Source organism: Neovison vison, chromosome 7 (assembly GCF_020171115.1).
Source record: "Neovison vison isolate M4711 chromosome 7, ASM_NN_V1, whole genome shotgun sequence".
NCBI classification, from domain to species: domain Eukaryota; kingdom Metazoa; phylum Chordata; class Mammalia; order Carnivora; family Mustelidae; genus Neogale; species Neogale vison.
Genome location: NC_058097.1, coordinates 56,621,410 through 56,642,035, shown reverse-complemented (window position 1 = coordinate 56,642,035; position 20,626 = coordinate 56,621,410). Strand labels below are relative to the sequence as shown.

At 49.8% G+C, this 20,626-nt stretch overlaps 1 protein-coding gene across 1 annotated transcript; it reads right to left on the bottom strand.

Annotated features, from left to right (window-relative positions):
• Window positions 1–3,019: 3,019 nt before the first annotated feature.
• On the bottom strand, window positions 3,020–9,262 carry LOC122913922 (cytochrome P450 2A13). The gene is made up of 9 exons (XM_044260566.1): window positions 9,070–9,262; window positions 8,630–8,792; window positions 7,734–7,883; window positions 7,338–7,498; window positions 6,366–6,542; window positions 5,752–5,893; window positions 5,161–5,348; window positions 4,357–4,498; window positions 3,020–3,831 (listed from the first exon to the last, which is right to left on the bottom strand). Exons 1-9 carry the CDS (start codon window positions 9,247–9,249, stop codon window positions 3,650–3,652), a joined length of 1,485 nt encoding a protein of 494 aa, XP_044116501.1. The 5' UTR covers window positions 9,250–9,262; the 3' UTR covers window positions 3,020–3,649.
• Window positions 9,263–20,626: the final 11,364 nt, after the last annotated feature.

Genomic DNA, 20,626 nt, shown 5'->3' with positions numbered 1-20,626 from the left:
CTTAACCCACTGAGCCACCCAGACGCCCCGCAAATCACTTTTAAATAGACAACCTAAGGGTGCCTGGGTGGCTCAGTGAGTTAAAGCCTCTGCCTTCTGCTAAGGTCATGATTTCAGGGTCCTGGGATGCAGTCCCGCATTGGGCTCTCTGCTCAGCGGGGAGCCTGCTTCTGCCTCTCTCTCTGCCTGCCTCTCTGCCTACTTGTGATCTCTGACTGTCAAATAAATAAATAAAAATCTTAAAAAAAAAAGTAAATAAATAAATAAACAGACAACCTAAATATCCATTGATAGATGAATGGATAAAGGAGATGTGATATATGCATACAGTGGAATATTTTTCAGTCATAAAAGGAAAGGAAATCCTGCCAACATGGATGAACCTTGAGAATTTCATGTTAATGAAATAACCCAATCAGAGAAGAACAAATAATGTATGAATCCACTTCTGGACGAATCTAAAATAGTCAAACCCATAGAAGCAGAGAGTAGAATGGTGCTTGCCAGGGGCTAGAGGAAAGGGAAGAAGGTCCTTCTCATATTTACTGGATATTAAACAGTAATTAAAAAAGGAGCCAAAGATGGCTGCACATTAACCATATCCCTTGTAGGTAACAAGAAGGAATATGAGTTAGACACTGATTATAAGTTTTATAGATAAGCAAGAAGAGAGGCAGGATATGCCTGGTCAAGCAGTATAGAACTTATAGTTGAGCAAGCACATCCAAAGGGATCATCTAATTAGCCATGGGCGATCTTTGGAGAAGGGGAGATAACGGAAAAAAGAAGCAGGTGCTGTTCCTCCCTGAACTGGCCAGGCCTTCCCAGCTGCTCGACTTCAAGGACGTATATTGTCCTCTCCCCCAGAGGCCTGTTGCTAGTACATGTTTTTCTTAATGCTATATTTAAGCATGCTTGCGGGACTGGTATGATTTCTTATAAGTTATACTTTAAGTAACACATTGTTCTGAGGGACGGTTACAAATGGTGCACAAGTGTTCCAACCCACATCATGACCAGTATTTGTTATCTCTTTTCTCTATGATATCTGTAAGGTATGAAATTATATCTCATTGTGGTTTGGGTTTGCATTTCTCTTATGAATAGGGATAATGAGGGGCGCCTGGGTGGCTCAGTGGGTTAAGCCTCTGCCTTTGGCTCAGGTCGTGATCTCAGCATCCTGGGATCGAGCCCTGCATCGGGCTCTCTGCTCAGTGGGGAGCCTGCTTCCCCCTCTCTATCTGCCTGCTTCTCTGTCTACTTGTGATCTCTCTCTCTCTCTCTCTCTCTCTGTCAAATAAATAAATAAAATCTTTTAAAAAATGAATAGGTATATTGAGCACCTTTTCATATATCTGGTGGCAATTTGTATGTCTTTTTTTTTTTTTTTTTTTTAGGTAAGCTCCACACCCAGCATGGAGCCTCACATGGGACTTGAACTCATAACCCTGAGATCAAGACCTAAGGTGAGATCAAGAGTCAGATGCTTAACTGACTGAGCCACCCAGGTGTCCTGCTATGTCTTTTTTTGAATAATGTCTATTCATGTCCTCTGTCCAATTTATTTTGAAAGATTTTATTTATTTATTTGACAGACAGAGATCACAAGTAGGCAGAGAGGCAGACAGAGAGAGAGAGGGAGGCAGGCTCCCCGCTGAGCAGAGAGCCCTAGGCAGGGCTTGATCCCAGGACTCCGGGACCACGACCCAAGCCAAAGGCAGAGGCTTAACCCACTGAGCCACCCAATTGCCCCCTCTGTCCAATTTTTAATCTGGTGGGTATTTTTTTGATTTAGGGGTTTTGGTTTTTTTGCGGGTTTTTTTGCTATTGAGTTGTGAGAGAGGCTGAATGACATTCCCTAGTGAGTGTGTGTGTGTATCACATTTTCTTTATCCATTCACTGAATTATAAAGCAAAAATGTACAAGTGGGAATGCATCACTGAAAAATTTCTCCACTACAAATGAATAATCAACAAAATGAAAAACAACCTTCAAAATGGGAGAAAATATGTGCATACCACTTATTGGATAAACAGTTAATATCCAAAATATTTCCCCCACTTCAGGATCCGTGATCGTGCATTAAATTTAGTTGTAATGTCTTTTGTCTTCTTTAACCTGGAATAGACTCTCAGCTTTTGTCTCTCTTGACCTTGATATTTTCAATAGCAGAGAATAATTATTTTGGAAATTGTTCAGACTTCAATTTGGAGTTGCTTGATGTTTTCTTATGCATTTCTTCCAGCACAATTTTTAATCCTTTGGAAAGCAAAGCCTTTTTCAATAGACACTTAACATGGCATCGTACCAAAGCCTAACTTTGGTCTTCCATAAACTCTGCAGAAGTGAGCTTTGGAGAAATTCCTTGCAATGTCCAGTGTCTGTTGTCTCAGTTTCATGAAGCCCTATAGTCAAACCTTTACATACAGAATTATTAAATGCCACATGACAGGGTACCTGGGTGGCAAACTTGGTTGAGATTCTTACTTTTGGTTTTGAGTCCTGGTCTCAGGGTCAGGCTCTGTGCTCAACATGGAGTCTGCTTCAGCTTCTTTGCTCATTCTTTTTCTTTCTCTCTCTCCCAAATAAATAAATAAAATCTTTAAAAAAAAAAAAAGACTCCCTCCCGCTCCCCCTGTGCACTCTCTCCCTCTCTCTCTAATAAATAAATCTTTTTTAAAAAGACATATGCCTGTTCACAATGACCTCAAGCTAAGAGTTCATTTTAGATCATCTGCAGCTAAGATTTTTGCCCTGTAATCTGCCTACAGACTTGGCTCACCTTGAAAAAAAAAAAAAATCCAGGTGCCTGGATGGCTCAGTAGTTAAGTGTCTGCCTTCAGCTCAGGTCCTGATCCCAGGGTCCTGGGATCACTTTCTGCATAAGGCTCCCTGCTCAGTGGGGAGTCTGCTTCTTCCTCTCCCTCTGCCCCTTCCCCCTGCTTGTGCTTATACTCACTCTCTCTCTTTCTCTCTCTCAAATAAATAAATGAAGTCTTTAAAATATATTTTATTTATTTCATCAGCCTTCTGTAGTTTTCACCGTACAGCCTTGGTAAATGTGTTGTCAGATTTATACTTAAGTATTTTGTTTTTTTCAGTGACTAAAGTATTATTGTGTTTTTAATTTTGATTACCTAAAATATATAGGAAAACAACAACAGAAAAAGACATTTGTATGTTCAGTGACCTTACTAAATTCATTTATTACGAGGACATTTTTTGTTCTTGTTGTAGATTCCGTGGGAATCAGTTAAGCTTTGTCACCTGTAAGATGGGCATGAGCACCGTTTCCTGGCACATAGGTTTGTGTGTGTGACGCTCTTAGCACAGAGCTGACGCAGAATTCGATACAATAAATAATAAGGTTGTTGTTGTTATTATATTATTATTATTATTATTATTATTAACAGTATAGTGTAAGGTTCTTCATCTTATCCCACCTCTTAAGGCTCTGCCTCTAGCAAGGTGAACAGACAAAACCCCATTCCTTTCGTCTTCCTCTCCCATTCACCTTGCCCTTCCTTCCCTAAGCCACCTCCCACCTACTAGCCCCGCCCCATCATTAACCCCGCCCCCACCGTAGCCCTACCCCATCCTTCCCTCTACATTGCTTTTCCCCCAGCCCTGCCCTAGCACAGCCCTCCTTCAGCGGGGCTGGAAGCTCATGGTGTAACTTCGTGGGATGGTAGCAAAGCCCACGTGTTTGGGGGACACATCGATGTCTTGGGGCAGCTGCGGGGACTTGAAGCGGAAGTTCTGCAAGATGTTGGTGAGGAAGAGAAAGAGCTCCATTCTAGCCAGGCCTTCTCCAAAACAGTAGCGCTTTCCTGAAGACACAGAAGAAGAGGGCTGGAGGTGAGACCTGCTCTCACTGCCCCTTGCCCCACTACCCTCCCCCATATGCTTTCTCCCAGGAATGAGAGGCTGGAAGAGCCTGGCCTGAGACTTTCAGAGACCTCTCTAATCCTCTCTGAGCATCAGTTTCCCTTGTGCATGGGATGGGGGTGAGCTAGCTGTAGCAATGGAAGTTTAGACGCCCCTCCCTCGGGGTGCACACTCAGATCTGGCTGCTGGCTCTCACCTCCAACTGAGGAGCCTAAAGAATTTAAATGACGGTGGACAAATCTCTGACTCACTAAGGGCTTTGATTTCCCCCATCCCTGAGACAGGTGTGATCATCCTTATCCTTTTGCTGAAGCTCAAGTAGTTATAGGGGTTGCAGCTGAGGTCGATCACGGGAAGGACTTCCAAGCTGGAGAAAGACATCAGGCTGCCCCTTAGAGAGGGGAGCTGAGGAGAAGACCGCCCTGTTGGTGGGAGCGGTGGCTTAGCAGCAGACAGTGGTCTCTTACCAATGGAGAAGGGCACAAAAGCATCACTCTTCTTAAACTGCCCATTCTCATCCAGGAAGTGCTCTGGGTGGAAGTCTCGGGGGTTGGAGAAGAACTTGGGGTCCCTGAGCACGGAGCCCAGCATGGGGAACACTTCGGTGCCCTGGGGAGGAGGAGAGGGGGTATTTGGTAAGGCAGAGTGGGGGCACAGTGTGCTGAAAATGCATGGAGGTTGGAGGGAGGATTGGGGTGCCCTAGGTGATGAGGAAGGGGAGGCGTGGGAGTGTGGGTCCATGGAGGGAAGAGGTTTGGGAGACAGGAGATTGTTGTGTCGGAGACAGGAAGCTATGCAGACATGGGGCTTATGTCTTGTGCGAAGGGAAGTTTGAAGGACACAGGTTCTGTGTCTCTTAGGACAGAAGGTGTAGGGGATGTGCAGTTCATGTCTCCCACGGTGGGGGTGGAGAGGACATGGGGGTTCGTGCTTCCAGAGACAGGAGGTTTTAAAGACACTGGGTTTGTGCCTCTTAGGCAGGATGTTTGGGAGACATGAGACTCGTGTCCTTGAGGGAGGAGGTCTAGAAATGAAGTCATGTCTTTTGACAGAGGACTTCTGGGGACATGGGGTTCATAATCCCTGTGGCAAGAGCTCTGGGTGAGCTACTGGATTCAAGAACCTCTGAGTGGGAAGGTTGAAGGGACATGGTGGTTGAGGAAGTGTTTGAGTGAGGCAGTGGGACAGTGGCTGGGAAGCTTCTAAGGGGGATGGGATGCTGGGTCCCAGGGAGCAGGTTGGAGGTCCCCGTAGCAGGGACAGGAAAGTACCTTGGGGAGGAAGAACTCTCGAAACTTGGTGTCCTTGGTGACTCTGCGGGCCAGGCCCATGGGGATCATGTCTCCAAATCTTTGGATCTCGTGGATCACCGCCTCTGTGTAGGGCATCTTGGCCCTGTCCTCAAACTTGGGCTGACGGTTCTTGCCAATCACCCGGTCTATCTCCTCATGGAGTTGGGCTGTGGGAGGAGGGGGAACGTGTTTAGGTATCTGGGGGGGGTCTCAGATTGGCGACGGTAGTCCAAATATGTACATCCATGTGTGACACGGGCATAGACCATTCAAGACAGACGTTGGCCATAAACATTGTTTAGGACAGTGTCTTACTCACCTGGTCTCAACCTGTATGTGGTCTCACATACATTTGGCTCAGCACGGGAGCTATTTGCCCATTAGTTTACACATTTTCGGTATTTTAACAGCCAGTGAAACCCAACTAACAGTCAGCAGAATATCGCCTATCATCTGGATGGCAGGGTATGGATGAGGTTCCAGGCATCTGGGAAGGGTGGGGACATTGCAGTGGGCTCAGAGGAAGTGGGGTGTGGCCACCAGGCCAGGGCCCCATCCCCGCAGCCTTACCCTCCACATGTGGATGTTTCATGAGCAGCAGGAAGCCATACCGCAGGGTTGTGCTGACCGTCTCAGTGCCCGCAAAGAAGAGGTTCAGGGTGGTCAGCACCAGGTTCTTCATGTAGAACTCAGTGTTGGGGTTGTTCTGCTCCTGCAGAGAGAGGGCTTCAGGCCAGGCCCCCTCCCCTCAGCCCTCAGAGCCCTGCCTGGGTCTCTCCATCTGGATGCACCTCTCTTAGGTCCAGACCAGGGGTGGGAAGAGAGCCTAGTTCTGCCAGGGCTTTGTTTGGGCATCTGGCTCTGGCCAAATACCCTTCCCACACTCTCTCCCTGGCTACCTCCCTGCCCTTTACACATCAGGCCTGGTGTCACTGTTTTAAGGGAAGACCCTTTAGAAGGAAAGGGACACCAACGATGAGTGCACGGTGTGGAAGCGTTGCCTTATGGTGCACACGCAGGTCCTGCCCATGGCAAGCGCTGGTAGACGGAGCAGCCCGGGTATCACACGTGAGATTGTGAGGCTGTCACGACGGGGGTGATCTGAAGGGGTCCCTGGTCTCCCCATCCCAGCTGGTTTCCCTCTGCCTGACTCTGGGACTGCCGCACTGGCCACTGGGCTGTACCTCCCGCATGCGGATAAGGAAGGAGTCGATGAAGTCCCTCGGGGAGTTGGGGTCCAGGGTGCGCTGGTTCTGCTCCACCTTCTTGGCTATGAAATCCTCCAGACCCTGCAGCTCCTTAAATGCCTGCTGCTGTGGCCCTGGCAGGTGTTTCATCACTGAGTAAAACATCTCATAGAGCTGAGGACAGGAGAGAAGAATGGCCGGGAAGGATAGATGTTCTCAGGCAAGTCCTGTTGGGAGCGGGACCATTCTCGGGGTAAGGAAGGAAGTGGGTTAAAGGCAGCTGTCCAGGTGTTTAGGACTCATATGGGGCTTGATGGGAGGAGATACGTAAGTTTTTAAGCGAGTTAGGCTTGAGGGCCCCTGTCCTAGAATGTAGGTGAGATGGACTGGGCTGTGTATCTGGGTTTCGGGTGTTCGGATGAGGCTGTATTGGAGAACACATGTAGGTGTTCAGATACTCAGATGCGGTTGAATTGGGAGACTCCTGTTCAGGGGTTGACTTGTTTTCTTCTACCTAGGTGTTGAGGTATTCAGTTAGGGCGAGTGGGCAAGTGTTGAAGTGGGGGGAAATAGCTGATCCTGTTTTAGATGTTCACAGAGGTGATGGGGGCACTTCTGTAAGGGAGTCAGCTGGGTTGGGGGACACTCTTTGGGTGTTTGGGGAAACATCCATCCAGGTGTTTACACATACAGCCAGGCAGTATGGCTGGACAGATTACATGTATCTTCCCTGCAGGCTCTGTCTGTTGTTTGTTTGGTCTGGTTTTTATTTTTTGGGTGGGGGGAGCATCTGTGGAGATATCCAGGTGTCCTTGGAAAGTTGGTATTCTGGTGTAAGTGTTCCATTGTCCATGAGTGGTTTTGATGAGAGGAGGAGGAGGATGGTGGTTCCGGGCACCTGTCTCCACATGGGAAAGCAATTTGTGGGTGGTGGTAGGGGTGCTTTAGAGCGAGACTGGGACGGGTTACCTGCCCTGTAGATGTGGCTGTGAACTGGAAGCTTCCCAGCATCATACGCAGCAGGGACAGGAACTCTTTGTCCTCATAATCAAAGCGGTCCCCAAAGACAATGGAGCTGATGACATTGGACACTGTTCGGCTCAGGAAGAAGGTGGGATCAATGAAGGCACCTGGAAAATGGGATAGGGTTGGGGAGAGACAGGGATTTGGGGGAGCGTCAACTGGGCTGTCTCATGCCAGCTTGAGGATTGGAGGAGGGCACTGGAGTGAGGACCCAGATGTCCAACACAAGACCCAGAGCCTGGAACCCTGATGCCTTCCCCCAAGCCCGTCCCCTTCCTGGAGGAAAAAGCCCTCTTCGTGCTGGTGTATCCCTCCTTCTCACTCACTCCCAGCCCCGCTCACCCTGCGTGCTCCGGAGGGTCTCGATGAGGAAGCCCGCCTCCTCCTGGATGCGTTCCTCAATGCCCCGCTTGCCCACTCCGAAGTCCCGTAGCGTGGTGATGGAGAAGCGCCTGAGCTGCTTGGCGCGCTCCCCGTTGCTGAACGCCACACCTGGGGAGGGAGCATAGGGTGTGGTGAGGCGGGGAGGGGCAGGGACAGAGGTGGACAGAGCAGACCGGATGGCCAAAGAAGGAGGATGGATTGGGGGCAGAGAGATAGGGAGAAATGACAGCTCAGGGTCAGAGAAACACTGAAAGAGATAGAGATCGGGTTGGAAGAAAAGAATCGGAAGTAGAGAGGCAAGTTAGATGCCCAGAGATACAGAGAGGTGGAGACAACATAAACAGAGAGAAAGAGGGAGGGAGGGGAGGAGGAGTTTGATCTCTGTGGAGATCTGGGAAGTGGCAATAAAAAACATGAAGGATCCTAACGCAGAGCTGGAGAAAGAGGAAAATATGGCTAGAGAACAGAGAAGGTCTGGAGAGAACAGAAACAAGGTGAGATTCTCACACAGAGTAGAAAGAGGCAGACAGGAGACAGAAGCTTGGGGAAGTCAGAAGCAGAGTAGTTAGAGGCAAGGATACGGGGCCAGAGGACCGGGGATCCAAGATGGAAGAAGAGGCATCCATGGGAGAGAATGGGGAGATGGGCCGAAAAGCAGGGGAAATGGGGATGCAGACACCCTGAGCCAAGCTACAGAAGGCAAAGGAGAGGCCACAATAACCAGGGACAGGGACAGAGGAGAACAGGGGTAGAACTCAGCCACAGGCTCCAGTGGGTGAGTCAGGAGAAGAACAGTGGGGAAACTGAGGCCATCAGGTGTGCCTGGCCACGAGCCCCCACCCAGAGCTCCTCACCATAGCCTTTGAAGAGCCAGTCGAAGGTGGCCTGCTCGCCTCGCCCGCTGAACTCCTCAGCCTGGTCTACCAGAGCCTCCTTCACCGCCTCGTGTCCACACAGCACCACGATGCGCCGGGGTCCCAGGTGGACCGTGAACACCGGGCCATAGCGCTCACTGATCTGATGGAGGTGGGGGGCTTAGAGGCTGCGGACCCCACTGGGAGCCGGCCTGTGCCCAGCCCTCACCTACTGCATGCCTTGCCCCCAGGTTCTGATACTCAAGGGGCTGGACATCCCAAGATCTGCTCTTTCTTGTCTGGGACCCTGTAGCCCAACCCACAGATTTCCACTCTCTGAAGACTCTGGTCCTACCTTGCCCAGCCCCTGCCACTCAGTCCCAGCTCAACCAGGCCAGCGCCCAGCCCCACCCCATTGCACCCATCCCGTGTCCTGACACCTTCATGAGAGAGTTGTACATCTGCTCTGTGTTCAGCTGCAGGTAGTTCCCGATGAAGGGCAACGGGGTGGGTCCCGGAGGGAGCTTCCCCCAGAGCTTCCTCTGCCTCCAGACAGACATCAAGACCATGATGGTGAGGCAGGCCAGCAAAGCCATGAGGAGCAGCCCTGAGGCCAGCATGGTGACCCTGGGAGAGACTGTCGGATGGTGCTGGCTGGGGTGGTTTGCCTTTATATGACCTGGGAGAGAAAGGCGGAGTTTGGCACTCATTATATAATTGTACCATTTCACTCCCCAGCTAACCCTCCCCCCCCAACCCTGGGCTTACTGCTGAGCTTGGCACACAGCCAGTGAGGCAGGAGGCGGGGACCCCAGGAGGATTAATGAGGAGTAGGGCCCCAGGACAGAGAGTGTTGGCCCTCAGGAGGGACCACCCCAGGGCTGCAGAACTGATTGAAGCAGTAGACAAATTCCAGAACTGAAGAGTTTAGAATTCTTATACGTGGAGCACCCCCGTGCTTTGGATTTTCAGACTCAGAGTGAGAAGAGACCCTAGCGTTGCAAATTTTGAGGTCTCTAGAGAAACGTACCCAGAGATCTGGGTTTAAGAGTATTGAAATGCGGAGCACCAGGGTAGCTCAGTTGGTTAAGCATCTGCCTCTTGGTTTTGACTTAGGTCATGATCTCAGGGGTTGTGAGATAAGCCCAGTGTGAGGCTCCGGGCTGGGCTGGGTGGGGAACCTCCTTAAGATTCTCTCTCTCCCTCTGCCCTCTGGCCCCCTCTCTGCCCCTCTTCCTCTCCACCCCTCCCCTCACTGCCAGGCACTCCCTCATTCTCTCTCTCAAAAAAAAAAAAAAAAAAGAAGAAGAAGAAGAAAGAAAAAAAGAAGAGTGTTGAAATGGGACAGAATGTGTGGTTATGGATGTAGATTTGGGGGTTTTGAGGAGGAGGGCTGTACATTTAAAGGTCTCAGGAGGGGAGCGGGTGCGTGCGTGGCTCGGTCCATTAAGCACTGGACTCTTGACCTCTGCTCAGGTCTTGATCTCATGGTTGTGAATTCAAACCCAGAGTTGGGCTCCAGGCTGGGTGTGGAGCCTATTTTAAAAATAAAAAAGGTCTTGGAGGGGCGCCTGGGTGGCTCAGTGGGTTAAGCCGCTGCCTTCGGCTCAGGTCATGATCTCAGGGTCCTGGGATCGAGTCCCGCATCGGGCTCTCTGCTCAGCAGGGAGCCTGCTTCCTCCTCTCTCTCTCTGCCTGCCTCTCTGCCTGCTTGTGATCTCTCTCTGTCAAATTAAAAAAAAAAAAAAAAAACAAAAAAACTTAGTAGCTTAAGCTCACAAAATTTATGAAAAAAAAAAAAAAAAAAAAAGGTCTTGGAAGAGGAAATCCCCGGGAGTGGACTTGGGGGTCCTGGGGTGAGGGAGGACCCCTAGCTGTGATGCGGGGTTCCCAGAAGAAGTATGTAGGACCCCAGCAGGATCAAAGGGTCAGCACCTCCCCCAGGCTTTGACCTACCTTTGTGTTGGGCACAGTGTCACCTCTGGTGCCCAGAATCCCCACTGGGACCTGAAAGCAAGGTCAGGATCGGTGTCACTGCCCCCTGTGATTGGGAAAGGGGTAGAAGTCCAGAATCACATTTAAGGGGAACCTTTCTTAGGAAGGAAGGGTAACTTGTGGTCTCCGTGCCAGAGGCCCTGGGCAGACTTGGAAACAGTAAGGACATCCACCCATATGGTACCAAGAAGTCCCAACTGTCTCAAGGGCTGTAACTGACAGAGAGCCTCACCAGTCCTACCCAGACCCCTGGGGGAGCTCACTAGCTTCACCATTTCCATTGTTGCTGTTGGTAAAAGTGCTACCATCGGTCCCCATCTGGTGTGTGAGAGTACTGAGGACAGAGAACAGGGGGGCAGGGGCTCCTGTGTCTCCTGCTCCGCACGCTTGCGCACCTGTTCTGGGGCTGGGTTTCCCACCAGTGGGAAGGGGGCACTCTAGAAGAGGAGGCAGAGTGTGAGGGCGTGGGAGGTCCCTTTGGGGTGACTCCGGGCTCGGCAGGGCTGCTGGCAGCACCCAGAGGGAGGGACGGCAGGGAGAGGTTTGGGGAGACTCCTGAGTGGGGGGGAGAGCCAGGCCCTGGAGGCTGACAGTGAGAGAGAGGAAAGATGGTGGCTCTGCTGTCCTTCCCTCAGTCACCTTCTTCCTTAACAGTGAGGCACTAGGCTTTGGTGAGCCCTAACTGAAGAACCAGTGCATGAATGTGACCCCACGGAACCCCTCTAGCACCCCTCTTTCGCTGTTCAGAAGAGCAGGTCTCCCACAGCCACTTGCTCGAGGTCACACAGGTAGCGGGTAGGAAGCTGGGACTTGAACCCTGTCTTCTCCTGCCTCCACTGACCGGCCTAGACCATCTTGAGGGCCAAGTGGAGCCCAAGTTTAGCAAGGAGTGGTGTGAGATTGGCATTGGCGTTGGACACAGAGATACGCTAGCAACTTCTGCCATTGGCGTCGGCTCACCCCCACTAGACACTGGAATTGAAAGCAAGTGGACCCTGAACTTGATGCCAGGAGAACACTCACAGAGCCACTTCTGGCTGCAGGAGGGTCTGAGAGCAGGCCCCGGTGGCCACTGGGGCTGGCGCCGTGTGGCTCAGAGGTTGGTCCCAGCTGGCTCTGACATGAACATCATGTGGGAGCTGGACTGGTCTCCCGTGGGCCTGATCAGGGCCCCCATGGGCAAGAGGCAGCATCTGATGATTGGAAACCTGCCCCCACCCACTCAGATGCCAGCTCTGACAGGACGAGTGCAGGTGGGAGAGGATGGCACTCTCAGGACGGGCATGTTGCTCCAAGAACTTTGAGGTTCTAGACCTCTAAGCTGGATTCCTATAGGGAGGGAACGAAGAGCAGAAAGCAAAACAGAGATAGGAAAGTTTGTTGGTTTTAAAGGGAACAGAGGAGAGAAGGATTAGCACAGGCTTGGTGGCTATCAGTCCCTTTAATCCCAAACACCAGCCTACACCTGGGCTGGTGACAAGCCTGTCCATGCCCCGCCCCCCCCTCCACTTCCCCTTGGTCTTCCTTGGCAAGGAGGGAGGTAGAATTTCGAGAGTTTGTTTGTCAGTGAAGTTGGCACCAACCAGGGCACGGAGCGTTCAGACAGGCTGTCATGAGCTGGGGAGGAGTAGGGCATATGGCCGACAGAAATGCTTGGCAACAGAGGTCAAGTGTGCCTGATTTTGTTGGTAACTCTGGAAACTGGAGCAAGGCCAGCATCTGTCATCACATTCCTTCTCCCCCAGAGGCAGGAGTATGCCAGGCCAGTGTGCAAACAGCGTGGGTGGGCATCAGTTTCCAGGGTGAGTTAGGGCAGCGCCCACGAAAATCTCTTTCCCTCCCTGGGACTCAGTTTCCCTTTCTGGACAATGGAGCAGCAGTGAAGTAGTCAGTGAAGGCATGGATGAAAGATCTTACTATTGCTTCATTGTTGGGGGACCTTGAACAGGTCACCTCACCTCTCTGAGCCTCCTGGGGCCAAGGACAGGATGTACCTCTTAGCTTATTATGGGAGGAGTCATCGATTAATGGGTTTGAAGTACATGGCCATTAAGTGCCAAAAATGAGTAGCTGTTCCCATTACTCTGTGGGATGATGAGTAAGGGATTCTCTAAACCCCCTTCCAGATTTTACATTCTCTGGTCTAAAACTCCAAATGCTTTTCTTTGGGAAAGGAGGAAGCGAGTGAAAGCCTTGTGGGAAGGTGCCTGCCCTTCCTTCTATTTTTTTTTTTAAGGATTTTATTTATTTGACAGAGATCACAAGTAGGCAGAGAGGCAGACAGAGAGAGAGGGGAAAGCAGGCTCCCTGCTGAGCAGAGAACACGATGTGGGGCTTGATCCCAGGACCCTGAGATCATGACCTGAACCGAAGGCAGAGGCTTAACCCACTGAGCCACTCAGGCGCCCCAACTGCCCTTCCTTCTTTGGCACAGCTGAGCCTTCCTTCCTGGAGTTGAGAATGGAATATGGAGCTTGAAGGCAGGCTTCTGGAGGGTCGGTGGAGTAGGCAGTGAGTGGGGAAGGTGGATCAGGGATAGACCCGCAGGCTGTCTTCCCCTCCTCAGAGCACTTTGCCCATCGGCTGTGTCTCCCCTTGCATCTGACTGTCTTATTCTTTATTCTTTGTCTTCCCTGCAAGTCCGCTTGCCCTCCCACCCTCTTGTGTGTTTCTGGGTCTTTCTGTTCCTGCCAGCATGTGAGGCGGGTTCTCCTAGATGCCTCTGTTGTGTATCTTCTTATTTATACGTCTGTCTACGTGTGTCATTCTGGGCACGTGCTTGGGATCTCTGCACATCTGAGTGCGTGTACGTGTCTGCGTGTCCATGTGGATATATGGATTTATGACACTCCCGTCTGTGGAGTGTTTGTGCGTAAGCGGGTCTCCATACCTGTTTGTGTCTAAACATGTCCTTCTGTGTGAGCCCACGAAAGGGGGTGTGTGTGTACAGGCCGGTGTGCCCGAATGCATGGCCGTGTCTGTGTCTGTGGTCAACCGAGTACATGGTTTGGAGTACGCCTATGGGAGGACGTCTGCGTGAGTGTCCGTGTGTCCACCCTGACATCTGACTGTGCGTCCACATGTGTCTGTTTGCAGGTCCTGCTGGTGACTGTGTAGGGCTGTGTGGATGGACATTTTGTGTGTGTGTGTGCTGGCGTAGTGTGTAGGCACGTGGGCCACGCTGTGTAACCATAGCTGCGATCTGCTGGTGCCTGTCTGTCTGCCCTCAGAGGCAGCCCTCGCCCAGCTCCACTTCCCGTCTTAAAAACACGAGTAATTCCCTATTTGTCAGGGTGTTGTGTCCCTGGGCGTTCAAGGGTCACACCAGGCAGAAAAGAGCTGCATGGGACAGGTGTGTCCTGAGAGCATTCTGAGGTGGGACAGCTCCTATCGGATTAAGGCGAACGTCCATTCAGAGAATTCCCTCCCACAGTGCCCCCAGCCTCCTAAGCCGCTCAGCCCATTTAAGACAGTCATCCTCCCAGGGCTGTCACCCCGCCACTCTGTCCCAGCCTTGTTGAGGGATGCTGAGGACACAGGGGTGACCCTGAGCCCTGCCCTCCTGAAGCCAGCACAGGGCTGGGGTGAGAAGGCGCTTGCAGAGGGCTGGGCTGGGGGAGCTGGGAGGGAGGCTCAGTTGTCTGTAGGGGCCCAGAAATAGCCCCTGCTTCACGCTTGTCAGTTCACGCTGAGCCACTAGAGGGCCACGTAGGGGTTTTTCCAAGGCAGGATGGGGACAGTGGGGAGGGGAAATTCTGGGCAGAGGAATCTGAGTGCCAAGACAGGGGAACATGGTCAGGTATCCTTAGGGTGGAAGGATCTGGGCCGTGTGCACTGATGAGGCTGAAGCCATCAGCAGGAGTCAGACCTGCTGGACCTTGTGCGACTGGGCGGGGAGTGTGGACTCTGTCTTAGGATGATGGGGAGCCCCAGAGGGTCTTAGGCAGGGGAACAAGCCGGCCAGATTTGTGTTTCAGAGAGCTTGTTGAGATTCATGGAGAAGAGGAGACTGCAGGTCCAGAGCCACGGAAGTGGCTTCCATAGGCTCCAGGGGACAGAGGACGGGACCATGAGCATGGAGAGGAGGCGTGGGTTGGAGAAAGGGACAGAAGGAAGAACCAGTTCTTACCTGGTTATGTGCTGCCTGTGTGGGGTAAGGTGAGGGAGGAGCCCAGTGTGGGGTAGATGGCGGTGTCATTTATCGGTTTGGGGACACAGATCAGAAGCAGGTTTGAGGAAGGAGATAATGAGTTCCATTTTGGACACTTTGGGAACTGGGCACAGTCCCTGCTTCTAGGGATTTCTCCGACCAGTGGGACAGCAGATCCGGATCAACTAAAGTCCTCAAGGACCCCACGAGTGCTCATTAGAAATTATGTGTCATAGTACTAGGACTCGGGGCTGAGGGCTGGAAGGGCTTCCTAGAGTAAGTGTTGTTGGAGCTGGGTCTTGCAGGAGGAGTTCACAGGTCGGGAGGAGCGGAGGGCAGGGCAGAGAGAGCCTCACAGGCCAGGCCCCTGCTCCCTGTGCCAACCTCATCAATCAGCTTGCTGTCCTCCACCTCCTTGCCTGACCCGAAACTCTCCACAAACCTGGCGCATGCCCGCAAGTGTGGCTGAAATCTATGACCTCTCCCAAATGAGAATGTTTGTTTTGTTTTGTTTTTTAGTTGATGTGTAGGGGCAGCTGGCTGGCTCCGTCAGGAGAGCATGCAACTCCTGATCTTGAGGTTGTGAGTTCAAGCTCCACGTTGAGTGTGGAGCTTAAAGCAGTAAGTACATAAATTAAAAAATAATAATAAATCAAGGAATACTTATTTTAAAATTACCATTTTTAATGCAAACATCTCATGGCATTTAGTACATTCCCAGAGTTGAGAAACCAACCACCTGTAACTAATTCCCAATCCTTCCCAGGTGAGAATCTTAGGTAAGCCTTCTTGGTTCAAATTTAAATGCTAGCCCTGCTGACAATGGTAGCATTCAGTGAGCCCATGATGTTACTGTGTGAAGTTTTTACAGGCATGATCTTGCTAAAATCCTCACAGCAAGCCAGTGAGGTTGGGCTGACCATCCCCAGTTGCAGACGAGTGAAGTAAGGCCCAAAGAGCAGGGAGTGAGTTGTTTTGGGCTCCACAGCTGAGCAGGGTGGGACCTGGGCATGGCCTCGTGTTGTTGACTCTAGATTTCATGCTCTTAACTACCATGATGGATGGCCAAGTCCTCCCTTCTCTTTGTGAGACATCAGAAAACTGTTCCTGATAATCCTGTGGTTCTTGTAGGCCTAAAACAGATGATTCTGATTGTATAAAGAAAATAAAAATAAAACAGTTCTCTTCATGGGAGGGATGTTTGAACTTCTGTTATGTTTGCATTCTTTGGAACATTAAACCAAAGACCCAAGCAGTGTCACCTCAGTGAAGCAGAGAGTAGAACAAGGGGTTTGGCCAGAGTGAAGTGTTTGGGTTTGGGTTTCACGTGACAGCAAGGACCAGGGTGAGTGGCGGGAGGGGAAGGCCAAGGAACAGAAGAAAGTCAAGCTTCTTTCTGTCTGGTTGTTGGGACAGCACATGCCCACCGGTGTGCCTTCTTGCAGGAGCAGGGCAGGTCTTGGAGGAAAGAGAGGGTGAACATTTGCCAGAAGACAAGGACGAGGAGAGAGACTCCAAAAGAAAGGGTTTTATGAGAGTTTGGAGAGTCATACTCTAGAAGTGCTCTGGGGACTCTCTGACTCTTAGTGGTTGAACATCTTAAAAATAACAGCTATCAACTCAAAATAAAATCTTTTAAAAAGGAGGGCGCCTGGGTGACTCATTAGGTTAAGCAGTCTGCCTTCGGATCAGGTCATGATCCCAGGATCCCGGGGTCGAGCCCTGTGTCCGGCTCCTTGCTCACCCAGTGTCTGCTGCCCCCTCTCCCCCCACCCCTGCTCATGCTCTTTCTCTCTCTCACTATCTCTCTCTCAAATAAATAAATACAATTCTTTTTTTTAAAAGACGTTTCATACCTTCTTGTTGGGAATGTACATTCAAACAATCCCTTTAGGAAACTGGCAGTTTACTAAAACGAAACACATTATTAATGAATGAGGCAGCAGCACCGGGATATATTCTAGGAGTTTTGAGAGCACATGTCCCACAAAAACCTAAGTACTAGAATGTTCACAACAGCATTGGTCAAAACAGGGGAACACTGGAAACAACCCAAATGCCCAGTGGCTATAGAGTGGGTTAGTAAATAATAGCTATTGAGTAATTATCACCGATGTGAAAAAACCCAAGCACTAAAAGAAAACATTCCCATGCTGTGATTCCATATATGTGAATTTCAAAACTGGGCAACACAAATTTGTAAAGTTCGGGACAGTCATTGCTTCGGAGTAAAAATGACTAGATGGGACACAAGAATCTTCCAAAGTATCAGATACAAATGTAGAAATTCTTCAAGCCCATTCATTCAATACCCGTGCCCATTACTACATGGAGTTTATAATTATCAAAGAAAAAAAAAGGCAAAAAATTGAAGAGGAAATAGCAGGATATATACAAAAATGATAGTTTGTTTAAAGTAGCTTCCTGTGCCGCCTGGGTGGCTCAGTCGTTCAGCAGCTGCTTTCAGCTCAGGTCATGATCTCTGTGTCCTGGGATCGAGCCCCGCATCAGGCTCCATGATCAGTGGGGAGCCTGCTTTTCCCTCTCCCTCTACTGGTCCTCCTGCTAGTGTTCTCTTTTTCTCTCTCTGTCAAATAAATAAAATATTTTTAAGAAGTAAAATAATAATAATAATAATAAAGTAGCTTCCTTAGGGAGCACGTGGCTGGCTCCATCAGTAGAGTGTGCAACTCAGATCTCAGGATGGTAAGTTGGGCACGGAACCTACCTCAAATAAGTCAAAAAAATTGGGGGCGCCTAGGTGGTTCAGTGGGGTAAAGCCTCTGCCTTCGGCTAAGGTGATGATCCCAGGGTCCTGGGATGGAACCCCACATCAGGCTCTCTGCTTGGCAGGAAGCCTGCTTCCTCCTCTTTCTCTGCCTACCTCTCTGCCTACTTGTGATCTCTATCTGTCAAATAAATAAATAAAATCTTTTAAAAAATTTTTTAAAAATTTAAAGTCATTTCCTTTGGCTGAGGGGAGTTAAAGATAGGAGGATAGGCTGGCGCAAGCCAATTTCACTATCGATTTACAGCTTTTGCATTTGGAAGCAAGTGAGTGTATTACTTGTTCAAACAGAGTAAGTTAACAAACCTGGGCAGAGGTTTTGTATTTTTCCAAATGAAGGAAGGAGAAATGATTGGGCCAGCAGCCCAAGAAAACCTGGGTTGGTTGGGGGGGGCAGGAGGGGGGGCCCTTAGTGGAGTTCACATAGTCACAAGCAATGGTCATAGGGTTCTAATCGTCTTTAGGTTCTGTTTGAAGGGCTTCACATTCAGTGACTCACTTAATCCTCTCAACAATCCTTTGAAGCAGATACAACTATTATATCCCTCTTACAGATAATTAAACTACCTCCCAGCTAACCCGAGTCATTTGCCCAAGAGAGAATAGAGAGCAAGAGGCAGACCTGGGATTTGAGCCCAGACAGCTTGATCTCAGAGCTATGCCCTTAACTACATTGTTAGGCCTTCTCTCTTGACAGGCAACATAAATATACAATCCCAAAAATGAGCTTCTAAGGTTATGGCTCTTCTGATTCGCGTCAAATGTTCAGAGGTGGTTCCAATGTCCTGATGAGTGAAGATGAAGGCTCTTCTGCTTCTATCTGGCACTCTTCCTGGACCAGTTCTTTTTCCATCAACATGGATGCAAGGTGACCTACTACAGGTCCTCTTGCCCTCAAAGAGTCTCGCTGGGGTCCTTGGAGTCCAGGCATCAGACTTAAACCAGACACATCCCGATCTATAAGAGGGGTTCTAAGAAAAATGAGCTTCAGGACATGTGGATGGCTCAGTCGGTTAAGCGTCTGTCTTCAGCTCAGGTCATGATCCTGGGGTCCTGGGATGGAGCGCTGTGTCAGTCTTGCTCAGCAGGGAGCCTGCTTCTCCCCCTGCTTGTGTGCACTTGCGCGCTCTCTCTCTCTCTCTCTCTGACAAATGAATAAATAAAATCTTTTCTAAAAAGATAGAAAGAAAGAAAATGAGCTTCAAAAGGGGAAAGGTTAGAACGTCCTTGCAGGTCCCTTGATCCCTGGGCAAATTTATCTCATCCTAACCCACAGACCAGCTCTCCACCGAAGAAGAGATCTGCACGAGACACATTTTTATCCCTTATCAACATCCCTTCCTTTGAGAACTATGGCTATCCAATTGCACTAGAAACTTGCTCAAGTTCCTGTGTAGTCAGGGTTGGAGAACAGGGGGGTGGGATCATGGTGCAGGTGTGACCAATCACAGTCCCCCACTCCCTGCCACCACCAAGATTTCCTAAGAGATGGTCACCTGACCACTCGGATTTCTTCCTGAAACTTTTGCTTGAGCTTCTGGGAAAAGAGTTGCCCCTTCTCTAAAAACTAGAGCCATAAATACAACATATTTAGTCAGCTTTGACTAAGTTAGACAACACCGATAATTCAACAAGGGTACAGCACTTACACAAAGTCATGCTTGGTGCTAATTAGCTATAGATTTCCTTCATGTCCTCTTCGTTCGCTGGACCAACTGAAGAGGGAGCATCTACCCAGGACAGGCCGGGTACCATGTGAGGGAAGAAAAGTAGCAAAGCAATGAGATGATCCTTAACATTTACACTTACCGACTCATTTTCACTCACAATTTACTCCCCAAAGCGAGTTAAGTGGGCAAACCTTAAGTAGAAGGGCGAGAAATAGAATCTGCCCATTGGGTAAGGGCCGGTAGGGAAGGAATATAATCTGACAAAGACAAGGTAGGCCCAAGACTGTATAAGACCATCCTACAAGCACTTGGGGAAGCCCTAAAAGAGAACAAAGTCATACATAGACCAGTAGATTCAAAAGATTCAGTCATGGGAGGGTCCAGAATACTCATATCTCATAGCACCTAAATCCAGACTCGGGATGAGTTAACAAATCACCATTTTTGCTAAGGTCGGTCTGAAGGGAGTCTCTACCACTTGCAACCAAAGAGTCCAGACCCAGGGCTTCTGGGAGGTTTTTGTTTATCCCTGTCCTACACCTCTCCCAGGGATGAGGGATAATTCAACTCCGACTGGAATCTGTTCTAACATGAACAGGTATGACCACGAAGACACCTAGATACAAACAACTTCTCTTCCTCCCTAACGAGCCACGACTTGATACACAAAACCAGAGCTATGGAGTAAGAACCTGCGAATCACCAGCTCTTTAAACCTTAACATCACTCATATCTAGAGACGCCATCAGAAGTTCCCTTAGAATGGCAGATCTCTCTCTGAAGAAGTTGGTATTTCTTCACGACGCCCATCAAAAATCCTTCCCACCACTTCTTATGATGAAGGAGGTGGCTATCTTCAGCTTGATTCTGTAAACCCCGGGACTCATCCCAAGAGAAGGACATGTGATTGGCTGATTAGTCGGCAGGCAGGAGAGGATGGATGTGAAGAGGGAGGAACAATTAATCCTATAATATCAGAACTAACAGAGAAAGCAGTTGTGATCAGATTTCAGCAGAGGTGCTGGGCTGAATCATCTCAGAGACAGCTATGCCCCCTGCTCATCTTTGACCTGTCACCATGCCCAGCTCCAGAAAGTTGAACGGTGACTCCCCATTTAGTGAAAATCTCAATTCACGACATTAGCTGGAAGGTTCAGAGCTACCTCAAGGTGGGGGAGGAAGAAGTGCTGGCTTCTAGCCCAGGACCGGTCACCACACCCTATACTCTCCTAACTGCCGCAGTTGGCCACTGTTTCCCCTTCTGTGAAATGGGGATGAACCTCTGCCTCCTCACTCAGATGTCTCGCTTTTAGGTCAAAATGGAAACCAGATGGTTAAGGGCTTGGAAAACTGCCCATGGCTACATGGTTAAGAGCAATTAACACATACTGAGC

Bases quoted from the DNA above. Each gene is read 5' to 3' on its own strand.
- LOC122913922 (XM_044260566.1), bottom strand. From the start codon at position 9,249: ATGCTGGCCTCAGGGCTGCTCCTCATGGCTTTGCTGGCCTGCCTCACC. The intron at 5,349-5,751 runs GTAAGGCTGCGG...CTCCTCCCACAG, and splicing joins GAAACATCCACATGTGGAGG to CCCAACTCCATGAGGAGATA. The intron at 4,499-5,160 runs GTACTTTCCTGT...CCTCCTCCCCAG, and splicing joins GAGAGTTCTTCCTCCCCAAG to GGCACCGAAGTGTTCCCCAT.